The sequence below is a fragment of the Patella vulgata genome, chromosome 2 (genome assembly GCF_932274485.2).
Source record: "Patella vulgata chromosome 2, xgPatVulg1.2, whole genome shotgun sequence".
In the NCBI taxonomy this organism is placed as follows: domain Eukaryota; kingdom Metazoa; phylum Mollusca; class Gastropoda; family Patellidae; genus Patella; species Patella vulgata.
Genome location: NC_065880.2, coordinates 39,736,521 through 39,758,725, shown reverse-complemented (window position 1 = coordinate 39,758,725; position 22,205 = coordinate 39,736,521). Strand labels below are relative to the sequence as shown.

At 35.7% G+C, this 22,205-nt stretch overlaps 1 protein-coding gene and 1 long non-coding RNA gene across 2 annotated transcripts; both read right to left on the bottom strand.

Annotated features, from left to right (window-relative positions):
* Nucleotides 1-163: 163 nt before the first annotated feature.
* On the bottom strand, nucleotides 164-6,609 carry LOC126812318 (uncharacterized). The gene is made up of 6 exons (XR_007675886.1): nucleotides 6,446-6,609; nucleotides 6,161-6,271; nucleotides 4,791-4,869; nucleotides 3,340-3,513; nucleotides 2,411-2,520; nucleotides 164-243 (listed from the first exon to the last, which is right to left on the bottom strand). It is a non-coding gene; the product is annotated as an uncharacterized LOC126812318 (long non-coding RNA).
* Nucleotides 6,610-18,560: 11,951 nt separating this feature from the next.
* On the bottom strand, nucleotides 18,561-21,449 carry LOC126812315 (ependymin-related protein 1). The gene is made up of 6 exons (XM_050538654.2): nucleotides 21,271-21,449; nucleotides 20,705-20,818; nucleotides 20,469-20,547; nucleotides 19,674-19,844; nucleotides 19,126-19,226; nucleotides 18,561-18,610 (listed from the first exon to the last, which is right to left on the bottom strand). Exons 1-6 carry the CDS (start codon nucleotides 21,415-21,417, stop codon nucleotides 18,590-18,592), a joined length of 633 nt encoding a protein of 210 aa, XP_050394611.1. The 5' UTR covers nucleotides 21,418-21,449; the 3' UTR covers nucleotides 18,561-18,589.
* Between the last annotated feature and the right edge of the window lie 756 nt (nucleotides 21,450-22,205).

Sequence of the window (22,205 nt, the reverse complement as noted above, 5' to 3'; positions counted from 1 at the left end):
AGAATAATAACAAATTGAGAACAACTCTGGGTGTCCAATAAAACATGTTGTCATATGCATTACCGTACTTGGGTGAGTTAAAGTATCATTAAATATTCAGCCTGGTGCACTTTTCGAAAATTGTTTTAAATGGCGATTAATAAAACACAGGTTATTGTCAAATGTAGGTTAATATTTTTAATTCATAAATATCAATCTGATAATATCGTCTACTACTCAAAAAATTGGAGTGCCAACAGGTTTCTGAAAATAATAAAAAAAAACATCAAGTACAGACATAAAAGAAAATATTATTATTTTTTTTTCACAAACGAGCCCCTCCACAAATACATTCGTGTAAATTGAATTGACGTGAATAAACTTGGGCATTCAGTCCTAGATTTTGAGATTTATTAAAATTGACGGGAATAAACTTGGGAATCCAGTCGTGGATTTTGAGATTTATTTAAAAGAACTAAAGCTCTTAGATTAAATTCAATTAAAATAGTGAAGTATTCTGGTCTCATATTGATGGGAGACGAAGTGTATGATACAATTTTCGTTTGGAATATGGACAGATATCCATTTCGCAAAAAAAAAAATCAACTTTAATTAAATCGGAATTTTGATTTTTTTTTATTTAAATCTGAGGTCATTTCCTTTAAGGGTCTTTTTTTTATCTATGGATGCCCGTTGCTCTTGCTGTGAAATGCGATTGAAACTGCGTAGATCATTTCATTGCTAGTCGATCATAGTTGAATATTATACAAAGAGTCTCCCATATTTCGACTTGGACTAAGGGGAGCATATAATTATGGACCGGAAGATTATCAGGTTGAGTTATCTCAAAAAAAGAGACAGTGACCTCTGAATTTCGCAATACCACTGATCCAATTAGAGACAAGACTATTATATTTCCATATACAAGTTATGGCTAATTATTAAAAGTTTTGTGGGTCATAACATCTCGGGTCTGTATAGCAGTTGGCCTCGGTTTTTCCACCCGTTCAAACACTTAAAAATATTCCCTCCCTACGAACACACTTTCCCGTCAGTTCACGTAAAGAGTCGACCCCAAAGCGTTCCAGTCACAAAACTGCCCCTTTATTCTGACCCAGCAAATTAATATACTCTTAAGAAAAAGAAACCCACAGCCCATTTTTCATCATTTTTTTTATTTGAACGGAATCTTTGTTTCCATAAATCTTAGGATAGAAAAAATTCATTATTGGTTTTAAATGTAGGGTCACTAATTGTGACAGGTCATACTTTTTGCCGAAATTTATTTTCGCTTGATTGCTCCAAGACACATGAGTTTAACAACATCACAAGCTTTTCACATGAAACCCAAATCTGAACGAATACCAACGAAACAACGTTATAGGTCAGTTACAAGCAAGTGAATCCCAGGCAGATGTAGCCAGGCCGTTGAATGTTTCCCAGAGTATAGGTACCGACAGCGAAGTTCAACATGTGATCGCACAAACTCAAGACAAATTAGTGTGACCCCACCTGCCCTGGATCGTCACATCCGGTTACGTCATTTGCGGAAACGGCGCACAACAGCGACATCTACTGCAGCATTAATTCTTAGACGGCGTAGGATCTCATACTAGACAGTCCATAGACGCCTACGTGAAACAGGATTACGAGCCAGACGTCCCGTTAGAGCTGTTGCTTTGAAATACGCCGACACCGACATATTCGACTTCAGTTGGTTCAGACACACATGGTATGGCTATAGCAACGCTGGAGAACAGTTTGGTTCAGCGACGAGTCGCGGTTCCTGCATCTTCGATAGAAGACTTGATCTCGCCTTAACTACGTACATCTTATCAAGCCCTTCACATAATATGCCGCATATTTTAGCACTAATTTCGATTGGGTATAAGCCCAGTTTGCGATCCTATCAGATTCCTTCGTCAAAAATATGGTTACGATTATCAAGTCTCGCACTTCTAGCTAAAATGTTTACATGTGACAATCGAGTTGCAAAGTTCAAGGTTCGATCAATGTCAAGATTGCGTGAAATCATGGTTGATCAACAAAGGCTGTAAACTTGTCTATTTCTTTTTCTATGGAGGCCGCCATTTGTGTTTACATTGTGTTATGTGCCACGACTTCTGATTGGACAATGCTAATTAGTCACGTGTAAACACAACGAGCACAAAAATTAGGGAATTGTTGAGTATTGAAGCAACGAATAGATGTTGTAAAACTCGCGGTCGTTGCTTCAAGAACATGCGGTTCCTGTTGCAACGAGGCAATGGTAGAGCGAGGGTATACCGACGACGAAATGTCATTGCGCGTTTCTTTTTTTTGAAGAGTATATATATAGAATTTACGAGATACATTTGTTCCCATATTAATTTGAATTTATTAGCAGCTAAAATCATCCATTCTCACAAAGAAAGGGACTATAATCTTTTACCTGAACTGGTTGATTAGCACATGAGTCGGGTACACTGAACACTTTTCTATCTTTGATACCAATACGGAAATTGCTGTATATAAGAACTAGATCTGTCTGGGTCGTATTATCTAAACAAAATATAATTAAGCCCAATAATAGTCAATATAATCAAAATAACAAGATCTGCACGATATTTCGTAAAACATTGTGCCTCGACCTATCTTAATATTACCAGGTGAATTTCGGCGTAACAAACGGATTGTCAACCAATTGGTAATACCCCCGTCAGACCTGGGTGACGTCCTTACTGTGCTGCTACGGTGACGGAAAATGGTCTCAGAGCGCGTCAACATCGCCATATGCATCGTAAAAGCGTGGTGGAAACGCCAAATACCGTGCTGTGGTCTCCATGAACGCCAATGATCGCCGAGTCACGGCGTTTGTTTTGGGCATGTTCAAAGCAAACGCCAAGGTTCTGTGATCTGGCCTGGAAAACTGTGAGAACTCGACTTTTTTCAAGTTTTTAATTTATGGGAACATTTTCCCGCGTTGTGTTCACATTTGCCGGCGACCTTGTGTATTTTCTGGTCGCATTACGGTAGCAGCATCGCATTAAGAACGCCACCCCGGTGTGACGGGGGCATTAGGAAGATAAATGCAAACAACGTTCAGTGGCGTTATACTTCTGCATTCCATGCGGGAATATTGTAGTAAGCTGCTCATTGTGAAAAACATAATTATGTTATAAAATTATATGTGGAGGATGGAGTTTCAGTTATGGGGTTTTGTTGAATATTTTTTACTATCAATTTTAATGATTACCTGATAGTGGCGGATGGGGATTATATTGATCTAATACAAGCGCGATACACGGATCTTTAGTAACAGAAAATCTAACAAACCATTTGGAAAGCAAATAGTATCATTTTTCAGGATGAGAAGATTACCTGAGAAGGGTGGGTGGGGATTATATTGAGCTAAAACAAGGGGGACACAAGAATCTTTAGTAACAGAGAGTCTATCGAAGGCACCAGTAGCCGGTGAAAAATATTCCCATGTAACAGCTTCTAATGTGTTGCTTCCATATCCGTATATTGGTGATCTTAGATAAGTGGCGTTAGCTAGAATATAAACATTTAAATAATGTCACATTAGTATAAACATTTTAAGAATATCACATTATCACATTTTCAATAATATCACATTGATATAAACATTTCAATAATATCACATTGATATAAACATTATGATAATAGTAGTAATATGACCATTATGACAATAAACAGTTTAACAATGTGAAATGAAATGAAATGGGGTTTAACGTCCTACTGTTCTTTCCCTACCTTTAATAATGTGAATGTAATATAAATGCTGATTATTAATGTTTGTCTTTATTTACCTCTTAATTACAATAATGTTGGCTACATTTCGTACAACCTTACATAAAAATTTCACTTATGTAAACATTTCATACTGCCAACGTTACATAAACATTTTGAATAGACAGCAGCATCAGACACTCCAAAATGTCAACGTGGTTGACAAAGCCCTTCGTAGCGACATAAACAAAACAAAGTACTAGAAACAGAAAGGAATATTGAGATAAATGCTTAACTCTCAGGTGACTGAAAATGCTATGAGATATATCTCTCTCCCAGATAAGACGAGCAACAAGCTGCATCAGGTTGTTACGGAAATATCAGTCATTTACTTTTCAGTGCACGACATCACACTGTAACATCAGCTTGTAGCTAAGAGACCAAACCGATCAGATATTAAATGGCCCAATTGAATGTATAGTTACACGGGTTATATAAAAGTAATATATAATACGTTTAATGAGAAATCACGGGATCCCCGACAAAAAATCGTTTTCTGCCAAACAAATGCCATCATGGTTCAGCTCAAAATATCGAGTCCGTTTGAAAATGATCACCAAAGGAAGGTTTTTCTTTTTAGGATTTTTGCATAGTAAATCGGGAAGTTGTCATTCCGCTATAAATAGATTTATCCAGGCACGAAATGAAATGAAATGGGGTTTAACGTCCTACTGTTCTGCTCCGAACTGGGCTAATGAAGACGGGCATACTCCATACAATGTGCTAAGAGGGAAATTTTGCCCGGACAGCGGCACTACGGCCTACTCTTATATCGAATTCCACAGTCAAAACAGTCAAGGAATCCTTCACGTGCATGCCAATGTGCACACAGGACCTCGGTTTTTCGTCCCATCCGAACAACTAGACAGCTGTCCTTGTCAGGCCCTCCGTCCTGCATCACTGACAAGGGGAAAACCACGCCGGAAAAATCCAGGCATGAAGCGGTTGCTCGTCTCCAATTCGACCCGACGAACACACGACATGCAATGCAGTGTACTACTGTAAAATCATATTGCTACCTGGAATACAGGGGTCTCTCATTGCAGTATTTAGCTCATACACGGTACATTGACCATTTCTAATCAGGTATTCTCGTTTCTGTAGATTAAATAAATACATTATATATACATTACATATATAGGTGTATAAATACACGAACTTTGTAGATGTATGACCTGTCGTTAATACGGGTGTTTTTTTAATAGAAGTGTCTATATTTTAATCCCTTTGTCAAGAAAGCTTTTCAAGAAGGGTTACTATTTCAGAAAGCGAGCCAGATGTCATTTACAGTATCTAACTTAACATTAAAGTGCGTGCTATCATTGAAGTAGCTTTCGATAAAAAAAAATCCTTAAGTCATATTTCGGATAGCTGATAACAATGAGTGATTATATTACTGTTTTAAATAATGTTCGGGTTTAACCAAGATTTAAATACCTTAAATATGTGTTCACTCAACGGGGGTAGTGTAATCGGAGACTATAATGAGTATTTTAGTAGGCAAAAAACTGTTGCGCCTGCTCTTCTTCGAATATGTAAACTCAACCTCAGTTTCATGTCCCACCCGGCCCCATAGGCGCATGTTCTTACCAGGCCCACATCCCCGGAATCCCCAATACCGTCTCATCCCGTTCTACTCCACTAACCCCTGAGTTAATCTGGGTGGGGGGGGGCGATTTCAAGTTATCCGCCCTTTATGATTGTGCTATTTTTATCGACCAATCCCATAAATCGTTAACTGCAAAGGAAATTGGCAAAGGCAAGTAACTCTCATCGGGTAAAGTAAGCAAAACGCCAAGACTCCCCTTCGAGAGGTAGCCTAAATGAGAGAAGTCCAAATTATACTAAATGAGTAATCATTAACAACAAATTACAATTATTTTATAACATATTAATGATAAACCGGGCAGTTTTATTGAGAATTAAATTGCCAAGTACAAGTTCAATATTTCAGACAAAGACCGAATAGTAAAATAATAACAAAAATCAAACATATTAATGTTATAAATATTTGGGATCAGCGAAACATACTACTGATTTTGATAATACATTTAAATATAAATGAATTAGAAATATATACTTTATCTACATATATCATTCAGTAAATGGACATGAATATGGTTATCTACCCTTATAAAAACGAACTCGAAACGACTGGTTTGTAAACTGTTTTGTCATTGGTTCGTAGATTTTAGCTACAATCAAGGCCAGGGCAGATAATTTGAAATCGTGGAAACCCTATGGATTATCCCAGGGTATAGTGGAGTAGAACGGAATGAGTACACTGGGGATACCGAGGATGACCAGGCCCTCAGCTCTGTACCATTGAGATACTGTTTTTGTTTATACTCAATCACATTAAATTGATCACTGATCACATGTAACTTACCGTGTTGTAGTTCATTAAGATTTTATTCTGAACCAGATTTCCATTGACAACGACGGTTATTTGCATATTAACCATTTTGTTATGTGAATCGTAAGACATCGTGTTGAAGCCCTGGAAATAAATAATATTGAATACACTTAGTATTCCAGAACCTGGAAAGTGACTACATATCGCGCCATATGTCATGTTTCATATTTACACCATTCTGTTTATTACAGAAGATTCAAGGTCGATAACGGCGGCTAGAATGTTATATGCTCGGTTTACATGTTAAAGCAACATTACCTCGATAGGATGAAATATGTCTTTTCTGATGGAACTGCCAATCACACCTGTATCGGCTTCAAATTCGCGATCTATACAGCATGGTGTAGCTGCAAAGACGGATAAAACCATCACAAAAACTAAGGATGCTTTTAAAATCCACATCTTGCCTCCAGTAACTCCTTGTTAAACTCAATAAAATTTTAACGATTTCAAAGATTTATATTAATGTGCCATATGTTCTATTTTGATAAGATAAAACCATGGTTTATCACAGAGATGACAAAATAAGTATATACATTTACTGACAGAAGATAAGCAGGGGTTTTAGCAATTTTACACAAAAAAAAAACCAAAAAAAAAAAACCGTCTTGCTCGCTCGAGAATGTAGTCTCTCCCCCTCCCAACTTAAGCATTCTGCATACTTATATTCCTCACAGAAACTGGTACATTCCATAGAACATGTAATACTCTAGTCTTTAGTAATAGGCTACCATAATCTATAGTTACGCTCGTATACACAGTGCAGTCTCGGTGGGTCCCAAGAAATAAAATGAAATGAGGTGTAACGTCCGACTGTCCTGCTCCGACTGGGTCAAATACCGACAAGAACCGAAAGCAGTTTGTCAATATTGCTCAAAGTATTTCAAAAAGTGACCGACCAGGAACCATACGTTATAGACATGCACATATTACATATCCAAAATTAAATTGATTTCATAAAAAATTGACAAAATTTTGGATAACTGAAATGTTGATAAAAACGATCCTGCTAATTATATGGTTACACTATGTATAGTTATTATACATGTAATCCATTTTATTGTTATACCGTATGTAGTTATTATACATTACCCAATAATATACCGTGTGTAGTTAGTATACACGTGTCCCATTATATGGTTATACTGTGAGTAGTTATACTGCATGTATCCAATTATATTGCATTTGTCCCATGATATGGTGTGATGTTATTTTACATCTATCCCATTCTTTTGCTATACTATATGTAGCTATAAACCATGTATCCAAGTTTATGCCCAGACTCTAATCTTTAGGTAGCCATTCTTATACATGTACACCAGTCTATTCTTAAACCATGTTGTCTTGAGTTATATCATGAAACTAGAATACTAACCTAGTCTAAGCTGACAGCATATATTATCATATAGTCTTTTATTACAGATGTATCCAGGTCTTAATTATACATGTAACCCTTCCTATGCTGATTTTATATTGATTTTAGTTACACAAATGTTTATTTATATATCACAGCTATACATCTGGCCTACACCTAAACCAGTCTATGATACTAGACTAAGGAAAAAACTGGCCACCAGTTACTATGTCATGGCAGCCTTTCAACGGCAGTCAAAAAGAGAATGTGAAACTACCCCGTGTCGCGGCAGCTAATCACCGATGGAATACTATCGTGCACCACTGCTGTGGGACACAATCCTATATCAATATTATTGGGAGCCGAGTAAGAGGCTGACTCGCTAACCTCCTTGTATCCTGCCTGGCGCATGTCCGTCTTCATTAACGCAGTCGGTGCAGAACAATAGGACGTTTTAAAATCCAATTTCATTTCAAGATAGTAATGTTACACAGTTTGCTGCCAGTTCAGACCTGATTATTCAGAGCATAAAAGAACACAAATTAACTGGCCGCCAAATAACAAGAACACGATAGAATAATAACAAATTGAAAACAACTCTGGATGCTCAATAAAACATGTTGTAAAATGCATTACCGTACATAATTTGGGTGAAGTCACATATCTTTAACCCTATATTGAATGGGTTGTTAAAGAACAATATTGGTGTCAGTCATTATCACATATGTGATAGAACTAATTAAACACGTTCCAAATATAATTTTAACACAGAGCTCATTGCTACGATAGCTGAGTAATACAGGTTTCCTGAATCGGAAGTGACGAACGCCAAAGGAAAGCACAAGGCATCCCTCTATATAACTGACTGAAGTGACGAGTGATAACAGATACATGGGCGAATTTCTGCTTACTAATAATTCCTTCCAAGACCAAAAGTTGTTGTGTGAGACTGTGAGAGGATATCTGACAATTCATAAAAAGAATTGACTGCCACTAGATAAGAGAACACGAAAGAAAAACAGAAAAAGTCCGTGCATTACCATGTTTTTATAAGGTATAGCATGGATATAAACAAGGGAATGTACGGACTATTTCTATTTTTCTCGCGTTCTCTTATCTAATGACATTCAATTACCTTATTGAATGGTCAGGTATCCTCTTACAGTCCCGTATAACAACTTTTGATCTTCGAAGGAATTATTAGTGAGCAAAAATTCGGCCGTGTATCTGTTATCACTCGTCACATCAGTCAGTTATATAGAGGCATGACTCGTGTTTTCCTTTGGCGTTCGTCACTTCCGATGCAGGAAACCTGTATTACTCAGCTATCGTAGCAATGATCTCTGTCTTAAGATTATATTTGGAATGTGTTTTAATATTGTCCTTTAAGTCAATGACATCGCCAATGGGTAGAGGTGCACTCTTTGCAAATTGTTTTAAAACGCGATTAATAAAACACAGGTGTAGGATAAAAGTTTTAATTGATAGATATGAATCTCATATAATCATCTATTCTTTAAAAAATTGGAGTGCCAACAGGTTTCTGAAAATAATAAAAGAAACCAATCAAGTATAGACATAAAGGAAAACTGAATATCACACGAAACATCTCGCAAGTTTCGGCTTTGACTAAGGTTGTGTTATCTCTAGACATCCTGCCGATTGAAAGAGACGACAAGACTATTTAATTCTCGTAAACAAGCTATGGTTATTTATAAAATTCTCCGTGGATCACGACAGTTAGGGCCTTACAGCAGTTGGTCGCAGTCTCTCGTCCCGTTCAAACACTTGAAAATATTCTTTCTTTGCGAACACACTTTCTTCTCTGTTCACATAAGGAGTCGAGCCCAAGGCGTTCCAGTCACAGAATTGCCCCATTATTCTGACCACAGAAAATTAATGTATATAATTTACACGAGATGCATTCGTTCCCATATTAAAATTAAATTTACTAACAACTTAAATCATCTATTATCACAAATAAAGGGACTATAATGTTTTACCTGAACTGGCTGATTAGTACAAGAGTCGGGTACACTGAACACTTTTCTATCTTTGATACCAATACGAAAATTGTTGTATATAAGAACTAGATCTGTCTGGGTTAAATTACCTAAAATTAAAATCATATATAATTTGAAAACAATTAAATAACAGAAGTCGTTTAGTTCCCGCGCCATTGTGCTTAAATCACAATGTTAAAGTCGCAATGTCTGAATTTCGACATAACCATATCTGACTGTTAACCAACTGATAATATTTTCTCGAATGCTCTAAATGATGTTAAAGGACAATATTGGTGCCAGTCATTATCACATATGTGATAGAACTGGTTAAACACGTTCCAAATATTATTTTATCACAGAGACCATTGTTGTTATAGGTGCCTAGTCAATGCTTCAACAATGGGAAGTGACGAACGCAAAAGGAAAACAAGAGTTATCCCTCTATATAACTGACTGAAGTGACGAGTGATAACAGATACATGGGCGAATTTCTGCTCACTAATAATTCCTTCGAAGACCAAAAGTTGTTACATGAGACCGATAGAGGATATCTGACAATTCAAAAAAGTAATTGAATGTCATTAGATAAGAGAACACGAGAAAAATAGAAACAGTCCGTACATTCACGTGTTTTTATTCATTCTATATTTATAAAAACATGGTAATGCACGGACTTTTTCTATTTTTCTTTCATGTTCTCTTATCTAGAGACAATCAAGTTTTTTATGAATTGTCAGATATCCTTTCACAGTCTCACACAACAACTTTTGGTCTTCGAAGGAATTATCAGTGAGAAGAAATTCGCCCATGTATCTGTTATCACTCGTCACTTCAGTCAGTTATATAGGGGGATAACTCGTGTTTTCCTTTTGCATTCGTCACTTCCGACTGTTGAAACATTGATTACGCATCTATCGCAGCAATGATCTCTGTGATAAAATAATATTTGGAACGTGTTTAACAGTTCTATCACATATGTTGTAATGACTGGCACCAATATTGTCCTTTAAATGGTATCATATAGATAGCCGTTCGCGCAGTTCTCTTCGGGTTCAGATGCGGGAATTGGGTGAGATAGTTATCTGCCTACTAACAACGGTATACCAACAGTTCACGTTACATGAAGTACAGAGTGAAAAATACAAAACAGTTATCAGGCATTCGTAGAGCAAATAGTATCATTTTTCAGAATGAGAAGATTACCTGAGAAGGGTGCGTGGGGATTATATTGAGCTAAAACAAGGGGGACACAAGAATCTTTAGTAACAGAGAGTCTATTTAAGGCACCAGTAGCAGGTGCAATGTATTCCCATGTATCAGCTTCTAATGTGTTGCTTCCATATCCGTATATTAGTGATCTTAGATAAGTGGCGTTAGCTAGAATATAAACATTTAATAATAACACATCAATATAAACATTTTAATAATATCAAAACAATATTAACATTTAATAATATCTACTCAGTATAAATATTTAATATCAAATCAATGTAAACCTTTTAATAATATCAAATCAAGATAAACAATGTAATAATATCAAATCCATATAAACATTATAATAATATCAACTCAATATAAGCATTTAATATCACATCAATATAAACTTTATAATAATATCAAATCAATATAAACATTATAATAATATTAAATCAATATAAACATTTGATAATATCAATTCAATATAAACATTATAATAATATCAAATCAATATAAACATTTAAAATATCAAATCAAATACAAACATTATAATAATATCAACATCCGCCGCAACCTATAGCTATGGGGCCAAACCAATTAGATATGAAGGGGCAATGTACGCCGGAATTTAGAATACATATAACATCACAAGTGAAGAAAAAAAATGTACAAGTTTACACTGTCAGTTTCAATATTCTAAAGTAATCTAAACTGGTACTAATTTCTAAAATCTTATAGCTACCTGGAATACATGGATCTCTGATTGGATTATTCAGCTCAAACACGGTACATTTACCATTTGTAATAAGATATTCTCGTTTCTGTGGAATTAAACATACATTATGCAAGAGCTAAATCTGATTATTGCAAGTCTTTATTTAGGCTTCAGATGTCATAGAAATTAGGTGTGATGACTAATACAGACGGACAGTTCTTCTGTCTTAATAATATCAATAAAAATATTTTTATTTCCCATATAGCAGGCACGACGCCACTGGTGTATACCTATAGATTTATCATAATTGTATTATAATATTATGTCCTATATTCAATTGATTTAATGCATGTCCAAAATACAAGTAAGAATGAAAATTTACCCCCTCACTCATTTTGTCCAATTGTTATAAAAATCCAAAAAGGTAAAACACAAATTCGGATGATGACAGCAGACAATTATGTAGGTGGAGTTAACGCCTGTCAATCAAACGATCGGCCATACTAAGAATCGGTGAAGATGGAATTCAATCCCATCTCTAGTCAAAAATTACACTGGTGATAATAACTATGTTCAGAATAAAGTAATTTGACTGACATTTTCAATATATTCTTCTTTCATCATCTATTTTTGAACTGTTATAGCAAGAATGGCTAACTCCTTATAAAAATCTCTCATAATGTATCTTTAATATATAAGATATTGTATATATAAATGTGCATGGGGTGGGTGAATAATGTAGGGGGTGCGAGTGGGCGGTGGGGGGGATATATATTTCAGGTATCTATATTCTAAACACAGTAATCTGAATGTAGGTCATTTTAAGTGGATACAACTTTTTTCAGTTCAACAGTATAATTTCTCAGTTCATCTATATCCGATTATATTGCATTAATCCCATTTAACTTACAGCATTGTAGTCCATCAAGATTTGAATGTGGTCTTGGTGTGCATTGGCATCAATAGTCAGTTTAACACTAACCATCTTGTTATGAGAATCATAAGTAATCGTGTTATGTCCCTAAAATAAATAGTATTAAGCTAGGTTACATAATTGTCTTATTAAAAGTACATATTAAGTATCATTATTATCAAAATTCGATATTATATGTTTACTAGTAGCCTGTATAGATAATAGAAATATTATCCTTTTGCAGATAAACCATACCCCAAGGCAGGTACAAGGGTATGTGATATATTACGTTTGCATCGAGATAATTAAATTAATCCTCATCTGGGGAAACTGACAATCATCCTAATATCAGCTTCATAGTCATTCTCTATACATCATGGTGTGGTGGAAGGGACGGGGAAGAACTCCACAAAAAGAACCGCCGGTGAGAAAAACGTGATGGGTTTACATTTTAAAGTAACAATGCCTCGTAAGGATTGAATACGCCTTTTCTGTATGTACTGCCAACCACGCCGGTATCAGCTTCAAATTCACGATCTATACAGCATGGTTTGGCTGCATAGACGGATAAAACCATCAGAGACACTAAGAATTTTTTTAAAATCCACATCTTGCCTTCAGTATTTTCTTGTCGAACTTGGTAAACTTTTACCGCTTTTTGAAAGATTAATATCACTGTAGCACATGTTCTGTTTTGATAAGATAAAACAATGGCTTATCTTAGATGTGACTAAATTGGGTTCACATTTACTGACTGAAGATAAAGACAGAGTTCAGTAAGTTTACAAACACACCCTGTTTACTCCACCTATAAATGCGACATTATCCTGGTCACGCTTGGACTTCACTAGGGACTTCACGTTGTGGTTTTTTTTAATATAATGAAACTCTGTAGCCTGTGTTATTCTAAGTCCTTGTGTTTCTTTCGTGACGAATGTTGGGTACCAAAGAATTTGACCGAATATGGATTACCTGACATTTAACGTCAATGTCCCAGTTTACTTCAAGGACACTTAATTAATTAAAAATATTATTTGCACCCCAGACAGACTGAAGGCAGTTGTCTTTGACACTTACAACAATCTATCTATGTACTTATAAAAGATGTTCAGTACGAACAGAAAGCGCTAGCCGTTAAATTAGTATTTTGGTATCTTTTTTTAATTTAGTTTATATATCTGGGCTTGTATTTACCTATATTTGGATATATATATATATATATATATATATATATATATATATATATATATTATTCAAAAAAAGTAGGGGATATTTGATTTTTAACTGTTATTAAAGTCACCTAATGAAACTGACGAAGAAACAAATGACAAAATGAAATGAAGTTCACATTCATCGATTTATTCCAAATGATCGTTAGACTAAGTAAGGCACAGACTGACCATTATAAGGGTAAAATGATACCCGGGGTCAAACAGCAAAGTTACCACAGCATCACAACCATATATATTATTCAAAAAAAGTAGGGGATATTTGATTTTTAACTGTTATTAAAGTCACCTAATGAAACTGACGAAGAAACAAATGACAAAATGAAATGAAGTTCACATTCATCGATTTATTCCAAATGATCGTTAGACTAAGTAAGGCACAGACTGACCATTATAAGGGTAAAATGATACCCGGGGTCAAACAGCAAAGTTACCACAGCATCACAACCAAGTCAGTAACGGGTAAATCCTCCTCTGTTTGCCAAACAAGCATTGATCCGACGTGGCATACTCCTAATGAGACGTCTAAGGTCATTTTGGTCCAGATTGTCCCATTCCTGTTGCAACGCAGCAGCAAGTTCTTGGACATTGGCAGGACGTTGTTGACGTTGACGTAACCTCTGTCCAAGCATGTCCCAGACATGCTCGATGGGGGAGAGGTCGGGACTCAGTGCTGGCCAAGGTAATGTGGTGATGTTCTGTTGTTGGAGGTAACCTGTAACGATCCTGGCCCTGTGACATCTTGCGTTGTCATCCTGGAAGATGAAACGGCGGCCATGACGTCGTGCGAACGGCACAACATGGACTGCCAAGATGTTGTCCCGGTAGTACTGGCCTGTAACACGCCCTGCAACAACATGTAAAGCCGTTCTTCCAGCAACAGTGATGCCTCCCCACACCATAACAGAACCACCCCCAAATCGATCATGTCTGATGACGTTAACGTCTTGGAAGCGCTCGTTTCGACGACGCCACACCCTCCTACGTCTGTCCAAAAAATCAACAGTGAACCTTGACTCATCTGAAAACATCACATTGCTCTAGCGTCGATTATCCCAGTGTTGACGATCCCTACACCAACGACGTCTTGCCTGAATGTGATGATCTCTCAAACAAGGGATCACGCGAGGACGTCGGGCGCGAAGGTGACCCCTATGCAGTCGATTCCGAATCGTATGGCCACTCACTCTCACACCAGTGTCTGTTTGAAGACGAGCGCTGATCTGATTTGCTGTGATGACACGATTTCTCAAGGCCAAGGTACGGATAAATCGATCCTGGGCTTGAGTTGTCGCCCTTGGTGGACCCGAGCGTGGTCTGTCCTGTACAGATTGTGTATCACGGTATCTGGACCATAGCCTGCTTATGACAGACTGAGAAACATTCATCGTCCGCGCCACAACCGCCTGTGTTGTGCCGATCTGTAGCATGCCAAGGGCACGTAACCTTTCATTTTGGGTAAGCCGACGCATATCAAAATTTGTTTTCTGGTCACTAAAACAATTAAACTGATGTTTCCACCCTGGAATTCAATGCCACAATGACTGTAACATTCAAAGTCAGAGTCGTGCAAATCTTGGGTTGGACCCCCATGATGATCCCAAGCATCACCCGCATTCCATGCGGTAGCTATTATTGCGTTTGGGCGTCACATGTAACTGGAAATGTTTCTTCTGTTAGGTTCTATAGTGACTTTTTTCGTAGTCATTTGCATATTTTAGTATTATGCCCCCAAAATCAAATATCCCCTACTTTTTTTGAATAGTATATATATATTTATTCTATAACTACATGCAAATACAAGCAAATATCATTGAATACAGTCATTGAATAACCTATGGTTGTATTCAATGGCTTGTACACGTACTACTTTTGCAAAGCCGTATATACAGGGATTTGTACTTTTGTCCAGAATGACGTCACTTTCAGAATTACGTCACAATTTTTGTAAAAAAAAAGAAAGAAAAAAGGGCGGAACCTATGATGAATTTTAACGTTATTGGTGGTTTTGTTTTTGATAACCTGGATAGTACAGTGTAGTTTGAGATTTACATGTATTTATAGAATAAAAACAGAACTTCATACATATTAACATAGTAACACTGTAGTTTTAAATGTCTAAAGTTATCATTGTCTATGGTTACATAGTATATAACTAACTAACAGAAAACATGACAATGTATGCACGTATGTTAATCTGTTGTATATGTGTAAAATCCAACGACAATGAGTGATACGAGCGTAGCTTAAGAAAGTTAATTAAATTAAACATACATTATGCAAGAGCTAAATCTGTCTATTGCAGGTCTTTCTTTAGGCCTGAAATGTTGTCTAAATTATTAATTAGACATTAATTAACCAAGCCATAATCAACTCTAGATGGCAGCGCTAGCCTGCGATCTTTAGTGGATTGTGAGCCGATTTACTGCATAGCTTTCCTTCTCGATTTAACGATTAACTGGATAATCGAGACTATGCTGTTTATTGTACCGACTTTAGTAATGATGACTGAGGTTAGGGGGGAAGTTCTCGGTTCATAGTGGATCAATTTGAATGAAATTTTCAGCAAATTACCTTTACTTTATCTAGTTTTTAATTATTATAGTGAGAACTGCCAACTCGTTACCGAATCTCCCATAATGTATCTTTAATGGCCCATTGTTACTTATTGACTATTAAGTCGGGGTACGTATTTTTTTAATAAAATGAATTTCCATTATTTTGACTTTCATGTTATAAAATGGGAAAATTTGAAATTTTATTTCTAGGTACTGTGCACATATAAAGATGTGTCTATTTACAAAATATAGCATTACCATCTCAGGTTCAGGTGATGACCACCAAGCATTATAGTATAGAAGTTACAAAATAAAGTAGACTCTAAATGTTGAACCTTACTTGATAGAGAAAAGTTATGTTTAAAACATTTACTCACTACAGTCTAGCTTATTTCGGGATTAACATATTCTGTACTTTATGTCAATCATTTGCTTGCGTACCCGGATCTATGGAAGTGCGAGAAATGTAAGTACTCACAGAAGGAAAAATATCCTCTCACTGACAAGCGGAGTATTAAACTCTAAACACTTGCATGGATGACAGACCTTATGTTCTACAGCGCAGGGTTTAGACCACTTGACCACCCATAAACATAAATCAGTCCAGAAGTTACTTGGTTAGTGTCGAATGAACTTTTAAACGATTTAATTATAAAGGCAGTCGATGCATAATACAACCCTATAGTGATTAAGTCGTTCATCCTAACAATGCAAACCTGAAGAATTATGAACAATCCAAAAGCAAAATCAATATCAGCTAGAAAACGTTTGAGATTCCCTTTTTACAAAAACGGCCTAATATTCTTGAAACCATAAACGTGGTTTTCAAAAAAGTCATATTAATAATCTTTAAATAGCATTTTGTAACTGGATAAAATAAAAACAAAAACACATACTTGTAAAACAGCGCCCTAAAATGCATTTAAAATATTCACATATAAATAAAATAAAACCAAGTACGAACAATCGATACGTCTAGGGTGTTATTTTCATCTTTGATTGTTGGTTCAAATATTAGGATATGCTTCTTTTCATATCTTTGAGCTTTTAATTATAGTCATTTAAAATCTTTCTATATGCAATAATTCTAATATTTAGTTTTGTTGGTCCGATCAGGGGAGTCATTTAATTCGACTATGCCAACGACAGCATTTAACACTATCTTTATATGAAAAAATATAGGCCCTACGACGTAAATTATAGCTAGATTATTTTGATTGGTGCTTATCTCTGTAATTTAAAAGTGTGCGACTAAATTACACATAAAAAGAATCGATTTCCTTACACATCGCGCTTGGGAAGAACTTACTCCAGAAATTCTCTCAATTACAAATTGCTCTATTAACATATCATTATCATCCCCAATTACTGCCTCTTTCAGCCTTCACCAGGTACCGATTACTCTGTGGACAAACACAAAAATATCCGTCTGTTTTCTTCTCAAATCTTTGGTATTCCGTCCAAAATCTGCATGACCGATTCCATCTCAAAAACTTAGGTTGAGTGTTTATCCGAGGATTTAAGGATTTCAATCACTAATCAATCAGCTGAAGGAGATCCTGTTTGCATTGGTATGTCCCTTCAATTTGACTCATGAATCATATTAAGGACCCACGTTCGATCAAAGCCCTTGGGTGACTACTCTGAATCATGGGAAAGAAGTGTGAAATTCAAGATGGCGTTAAAGATAGCCATCATACCGTGTACTGACCATAACTTCTCTTCTATTCATGTTAGAGGGTAAATTTGGTGTGCTATGAGAGAAATTTTGTCCAGAAAGCGGGGCTACGGCCTACTCTTTTACCTAATTCCAACTGGCAAGGGATCTTCAAAGTGCACACTAATGTGTACATAGGACCTCAGTTTTAGTCCAATCCGAACGACTATACGTTGTCTTTTGCCAGGCCCTCGGTCCTACAACACTGACAAGGAGGGACCACGTCGAAAAATTCCGATAAACTTTTTCCGTCAACGCAGGGATTGAACACGGGACCTCCAGGTTAGTGAACCAACCTCTTACTCACTGGACCACCGTGGCTCCCCTCAACTTAAAGACGATGCATCATTTGTGGTTGAACCTGAACTAATAGTATCGTAAACTTACATTGAAATTACAAGTGTTTATAGAATTAGAATGGCTACTGACTGCCGGGATTATAATATTATTAGAAACTTGTGAACAACTCTATCATTTGCTTGTAGAATTTCTTTTGTGCAATGTCAAATTTATGTACTAAGCATTTTAAGTCAATCCCTGAAGACTTTGAATTATTCCAGTGCTGGGGTCCGGATTTGAGTGAGATAAGAGTAATTCTATCATAAGGATTTCATCTATTGTAGGAATGCCTTGCATATATAAAAGCTCTCAAAAACAAAACCTATAAACAAAATCTATTTATTACAAGTTCTTAGTTTATACCGTTATTCTGATCAACCAATAATGAGGGTATCCTGAAAATATATATCAACAAAATTCAAAAAATGAATTATATAGAACATTTCATGTGAATTGCACGCAATTATATCCTTATTTATGTGTGGTCTTCAGCAGCAGATAATTTAATACCTAATGTTAATTAATTAACATATTTTATTGGTAATTAGTGTAATTTTCTGAAAACATTAAAGGTGATAAGCGAGATTGTAGCGTTTTATAATCCTTTGCAAAAGACAATATAGTGAAAGTTAAATCTCTAATAGGAATATTACTCCACTAATTGTTAACTTCTGTTCTGTACAAAATTCTATCTTTCTATGCGGCTCTATATGAAAAAATACTGTCTCCAAATCTTTACTTGCCCTGAACCAACCTGATCCGATGAAAACAAGCGTTGGTGATATGATTTTGTGCTATTAAAAAACTGTTAAATAATCAATCTGGGTACATGTGTGGATTAAGCCCTGACATATACATATTTCCGACGAATGCAAATCACGTTACTTTAAACATAATTAAGATAAAATACCTTTGGTACTACTCCAATACATTTCGTAGGTATTTCAAGTCTGCCTCTGTTTTTAATGCCAGGAGTGAAGTTACTGATGATATATATTATATCGGTGTCCGCTAAAATATATAATAAGCAAAGTATAAAATGTAATAAACAGCTTTACATTTACCGGATACGAAATATCAAAATTTATATAGAATTCATAATAATATCTAAGAAACCAACAGGCTGTGACTTACAGCAGTGTGCGCTCACCGTGAGCACGTACATGTATGCTGTTCTCGGCCACAACATAAAGTACTGTTTATCATCACATTCGACAACTATTGTTATCTATTTCTTTACTCCCACAACTTTTTAAATAATCTCTGGAATTCCCTTTATGATTTCAGGTATTGGTTACATAGATGAATTACTGTTGCCTGAATAGTACAAATTTTAATTTGTGTAATCATACTTTCCCATAGCCATGGACATTTTTAACTCTACGCGGATACTGAACTTTGAAAAGGGTCACATAGAAAATGGATCAAACACTTGATATACCGGATATATTACCTTACCTCCATTTTTGCCTTTAATATAAATAGATTCAACAACAGGAACACATCCATCTTGAGAGATTGATAATTTTACGTCAGAGTTGAGTTCTGATATAGGGTACTTCCATGTTTCAAGTTTGAGAGTGTTTGAACCATAGCCCATAGTCAATGGACCGTCGTATGTGGCGTTAGCTGTAGAGTGAAAATAAAATAAAAGTAATAATACAGTTTCAGGAGGGATGGATAATTTCAAGAATTGTACCGCGAATGCAGACATAAAGCAAATAATTCAGACATATCGCATCTATTGGATATTCACCCTGAATAAATTTTAAAAGAAATGTCTGTCACCTATTTGGCTAACTTTCTGTGGTCGTTCATGATTTAATCTTTAAAATTGAGATGCTGGGGAAAGTCATATAAAGGATATAATAAAATGTCTGATTGATTTACTCAAAGATGAGATTAACTTGGTGCCAACTTTCACATGAGTTGTTCTCTTGTAACTGGTTACTCAATCGGTGATACTTTAGCCCCAAGTTTATACTCTACCCAGTAGCCCCGACTTTTGAATTTGAGCTCGAGACCTTTGCTACATTTAACTACAAGTAGTGATAGACATTATTCACGAGGTATGATATAAATACTCTTTTTAGTAACCACAACGTTTTGATGTACTTGAAATTAAGGTACAAACCATGATTAAGATTGTTGCACGAGGTAGGATATAAATTCCCTTTCTAGTAACCCTACTACCACAAACGTTTGGTGTACTTTTTTAAAAATAATATAGTCCTAACTATATAAACTATTTACCTGGTATACAAGGCTGTCTCATTGGTACATGGTATTTATGAGCTGTGCATATGCCTTTATAGATGGCATACTCTATTTGCTGAATAAAACAGTACTAAATGGTGAAAATATTGCACAATACGAAAGCAATTATACATTATAAAATAGGAAGTGTGGATGTGCAAGCTGTATAAGAAATAAGTACTAGTTATACATTTGTATTCTAAGAAACTAGAGGGGAGTCTTCAAAAACTTACATTAGCATAATCAAATAGCAGATTACTGTTGATCACGGTTCCGTTTTCTAATGTGTTGTGAACCCTAAGGTTCATTCTTTTGGAATAAAAGTCATAAGCGATAGTTGTGAATCCCTGAAATTATAACAATAAAAGTTGGGATATAATACTGTTCACTTGGGATAGAAGTCGTGAGAATAAATCATAAGAATGGTTTTATATAATAATGGTGTTTTATAAGAATTGCCTTAAGCCATCGACCACAGGCGGTTGTCTATGATGATCCTAGGGATTGATTAGATAAAATTGAGTAGTTGTAAGATCTACCAAGTATGGAAAATAAATCCCATTTTAAAACAGCTACCAGCTTTTTCCATGAAGGCAAAATTACTTCTCCTCGATCACAATGGCAGCCATATAATGTACAAAATGTACAATTTAATCCCCATGACGTTTGCAAAATATTTTATTAAACTTACAAACCCAGAATTTTTTATTCACAGTTTTGATTAAATATACGTTTCAAACTACGATGGGTGCCAGTTGGGGTTTCCAATGGATCACTCGATTTTAAAGCGTTTTCTTACCTTAATAGGGTGAAATTCTTTATCTTGAGGTGTGAAATAGCTACCTGCTTCATCAAGATACGCTTCGAATTCTCTATCAACACAACATTTAGTTGGGTCAGCCGATTCGGCATAGGCAACAAGTAGCAGAAACCCCAAAGCCAACATTATCAGAAGACTCACTAAAGATAATGAACAGAAATGAAAACGTGAACATAAACTATTTAGTTTCGGACTGCTGGCCTGCTGCCCTTTTCACACATATGCGTGATAAGATCAATTATTTTTTGTAAGTTTTATCTTTAACTTTGATATATTAAACGTGCATAAAACATACCATACAATACAGTAATACATTTTACTTTCATTAAACTGAAGCTGAAAAGTCCAATATCGTTACATAAAAAAATAATACTAAATTCATTAAATTGTATAATGGTGGACCAGGGTAGGGATTCGGACATTACACGTGAGGCAAACGTTTATGAAAGCTCTGGGTAATGAAAAATCCTGTCAAAACGAGAAAAATAGAACAGTCCTTGCATTACCATGTTTTTATTAAATATAGAATGAATAAAAAACAGGAAATGTACGGATTATTACTAGTTTTCTCGTTTTCCCTTATCTAGTGACATTTAATTACGTTTTTGAATTATCAGATACCCTCTCACAGCCTCACATAACAACTTTTAGTCTTCGAAGGAATTATTAGTGAGCAGAAATTCGCCCGTGTATCTGATCACTCGTCACACTTCAGTCAGTTATATCGTGTTTCCTTTTGCGTTCGTTACTTCCCTTTCTTGAAATCTTCATAACGCATTTATCGTAGCAATGATCTTTGTGTTAACATTATATTTGGAACGGGTTTAACCAGTTCTATCACTTATGTGATAAAAATGACTGAACCAATATTGTCCTTTAAAGCACTATAATGTGTCATGGTCATGTATTATGCA

What these genes read in the sequence shown, in the direction of transcription:
- LOC126812315 (XM_050538654.2), bottom strand. Translation starts at nt 21,417, where the DNA reads ATGTTGGCTTTGGGGTTTCTGCTACTTGTTGCCTATGCCGAATCGGCT. An exon ending in TGCTATTTGATTATGCTAAT is followed by an intron (nt 20,548 to 20,704) that starts GTAAGTTTTTGA and finishes TGTTTTATTCAG; the next exon opens with CAAATAGAGTATGCCATCTA. An exon ending in GAGACAGCCTTGTATACCAG is followed by an intron (nt 19,845 to 20,468) that starts GTAAATAGTTTA and finishes TTCACTCTACAG; the next exon opens with CTAACGCCACATACGACGGT.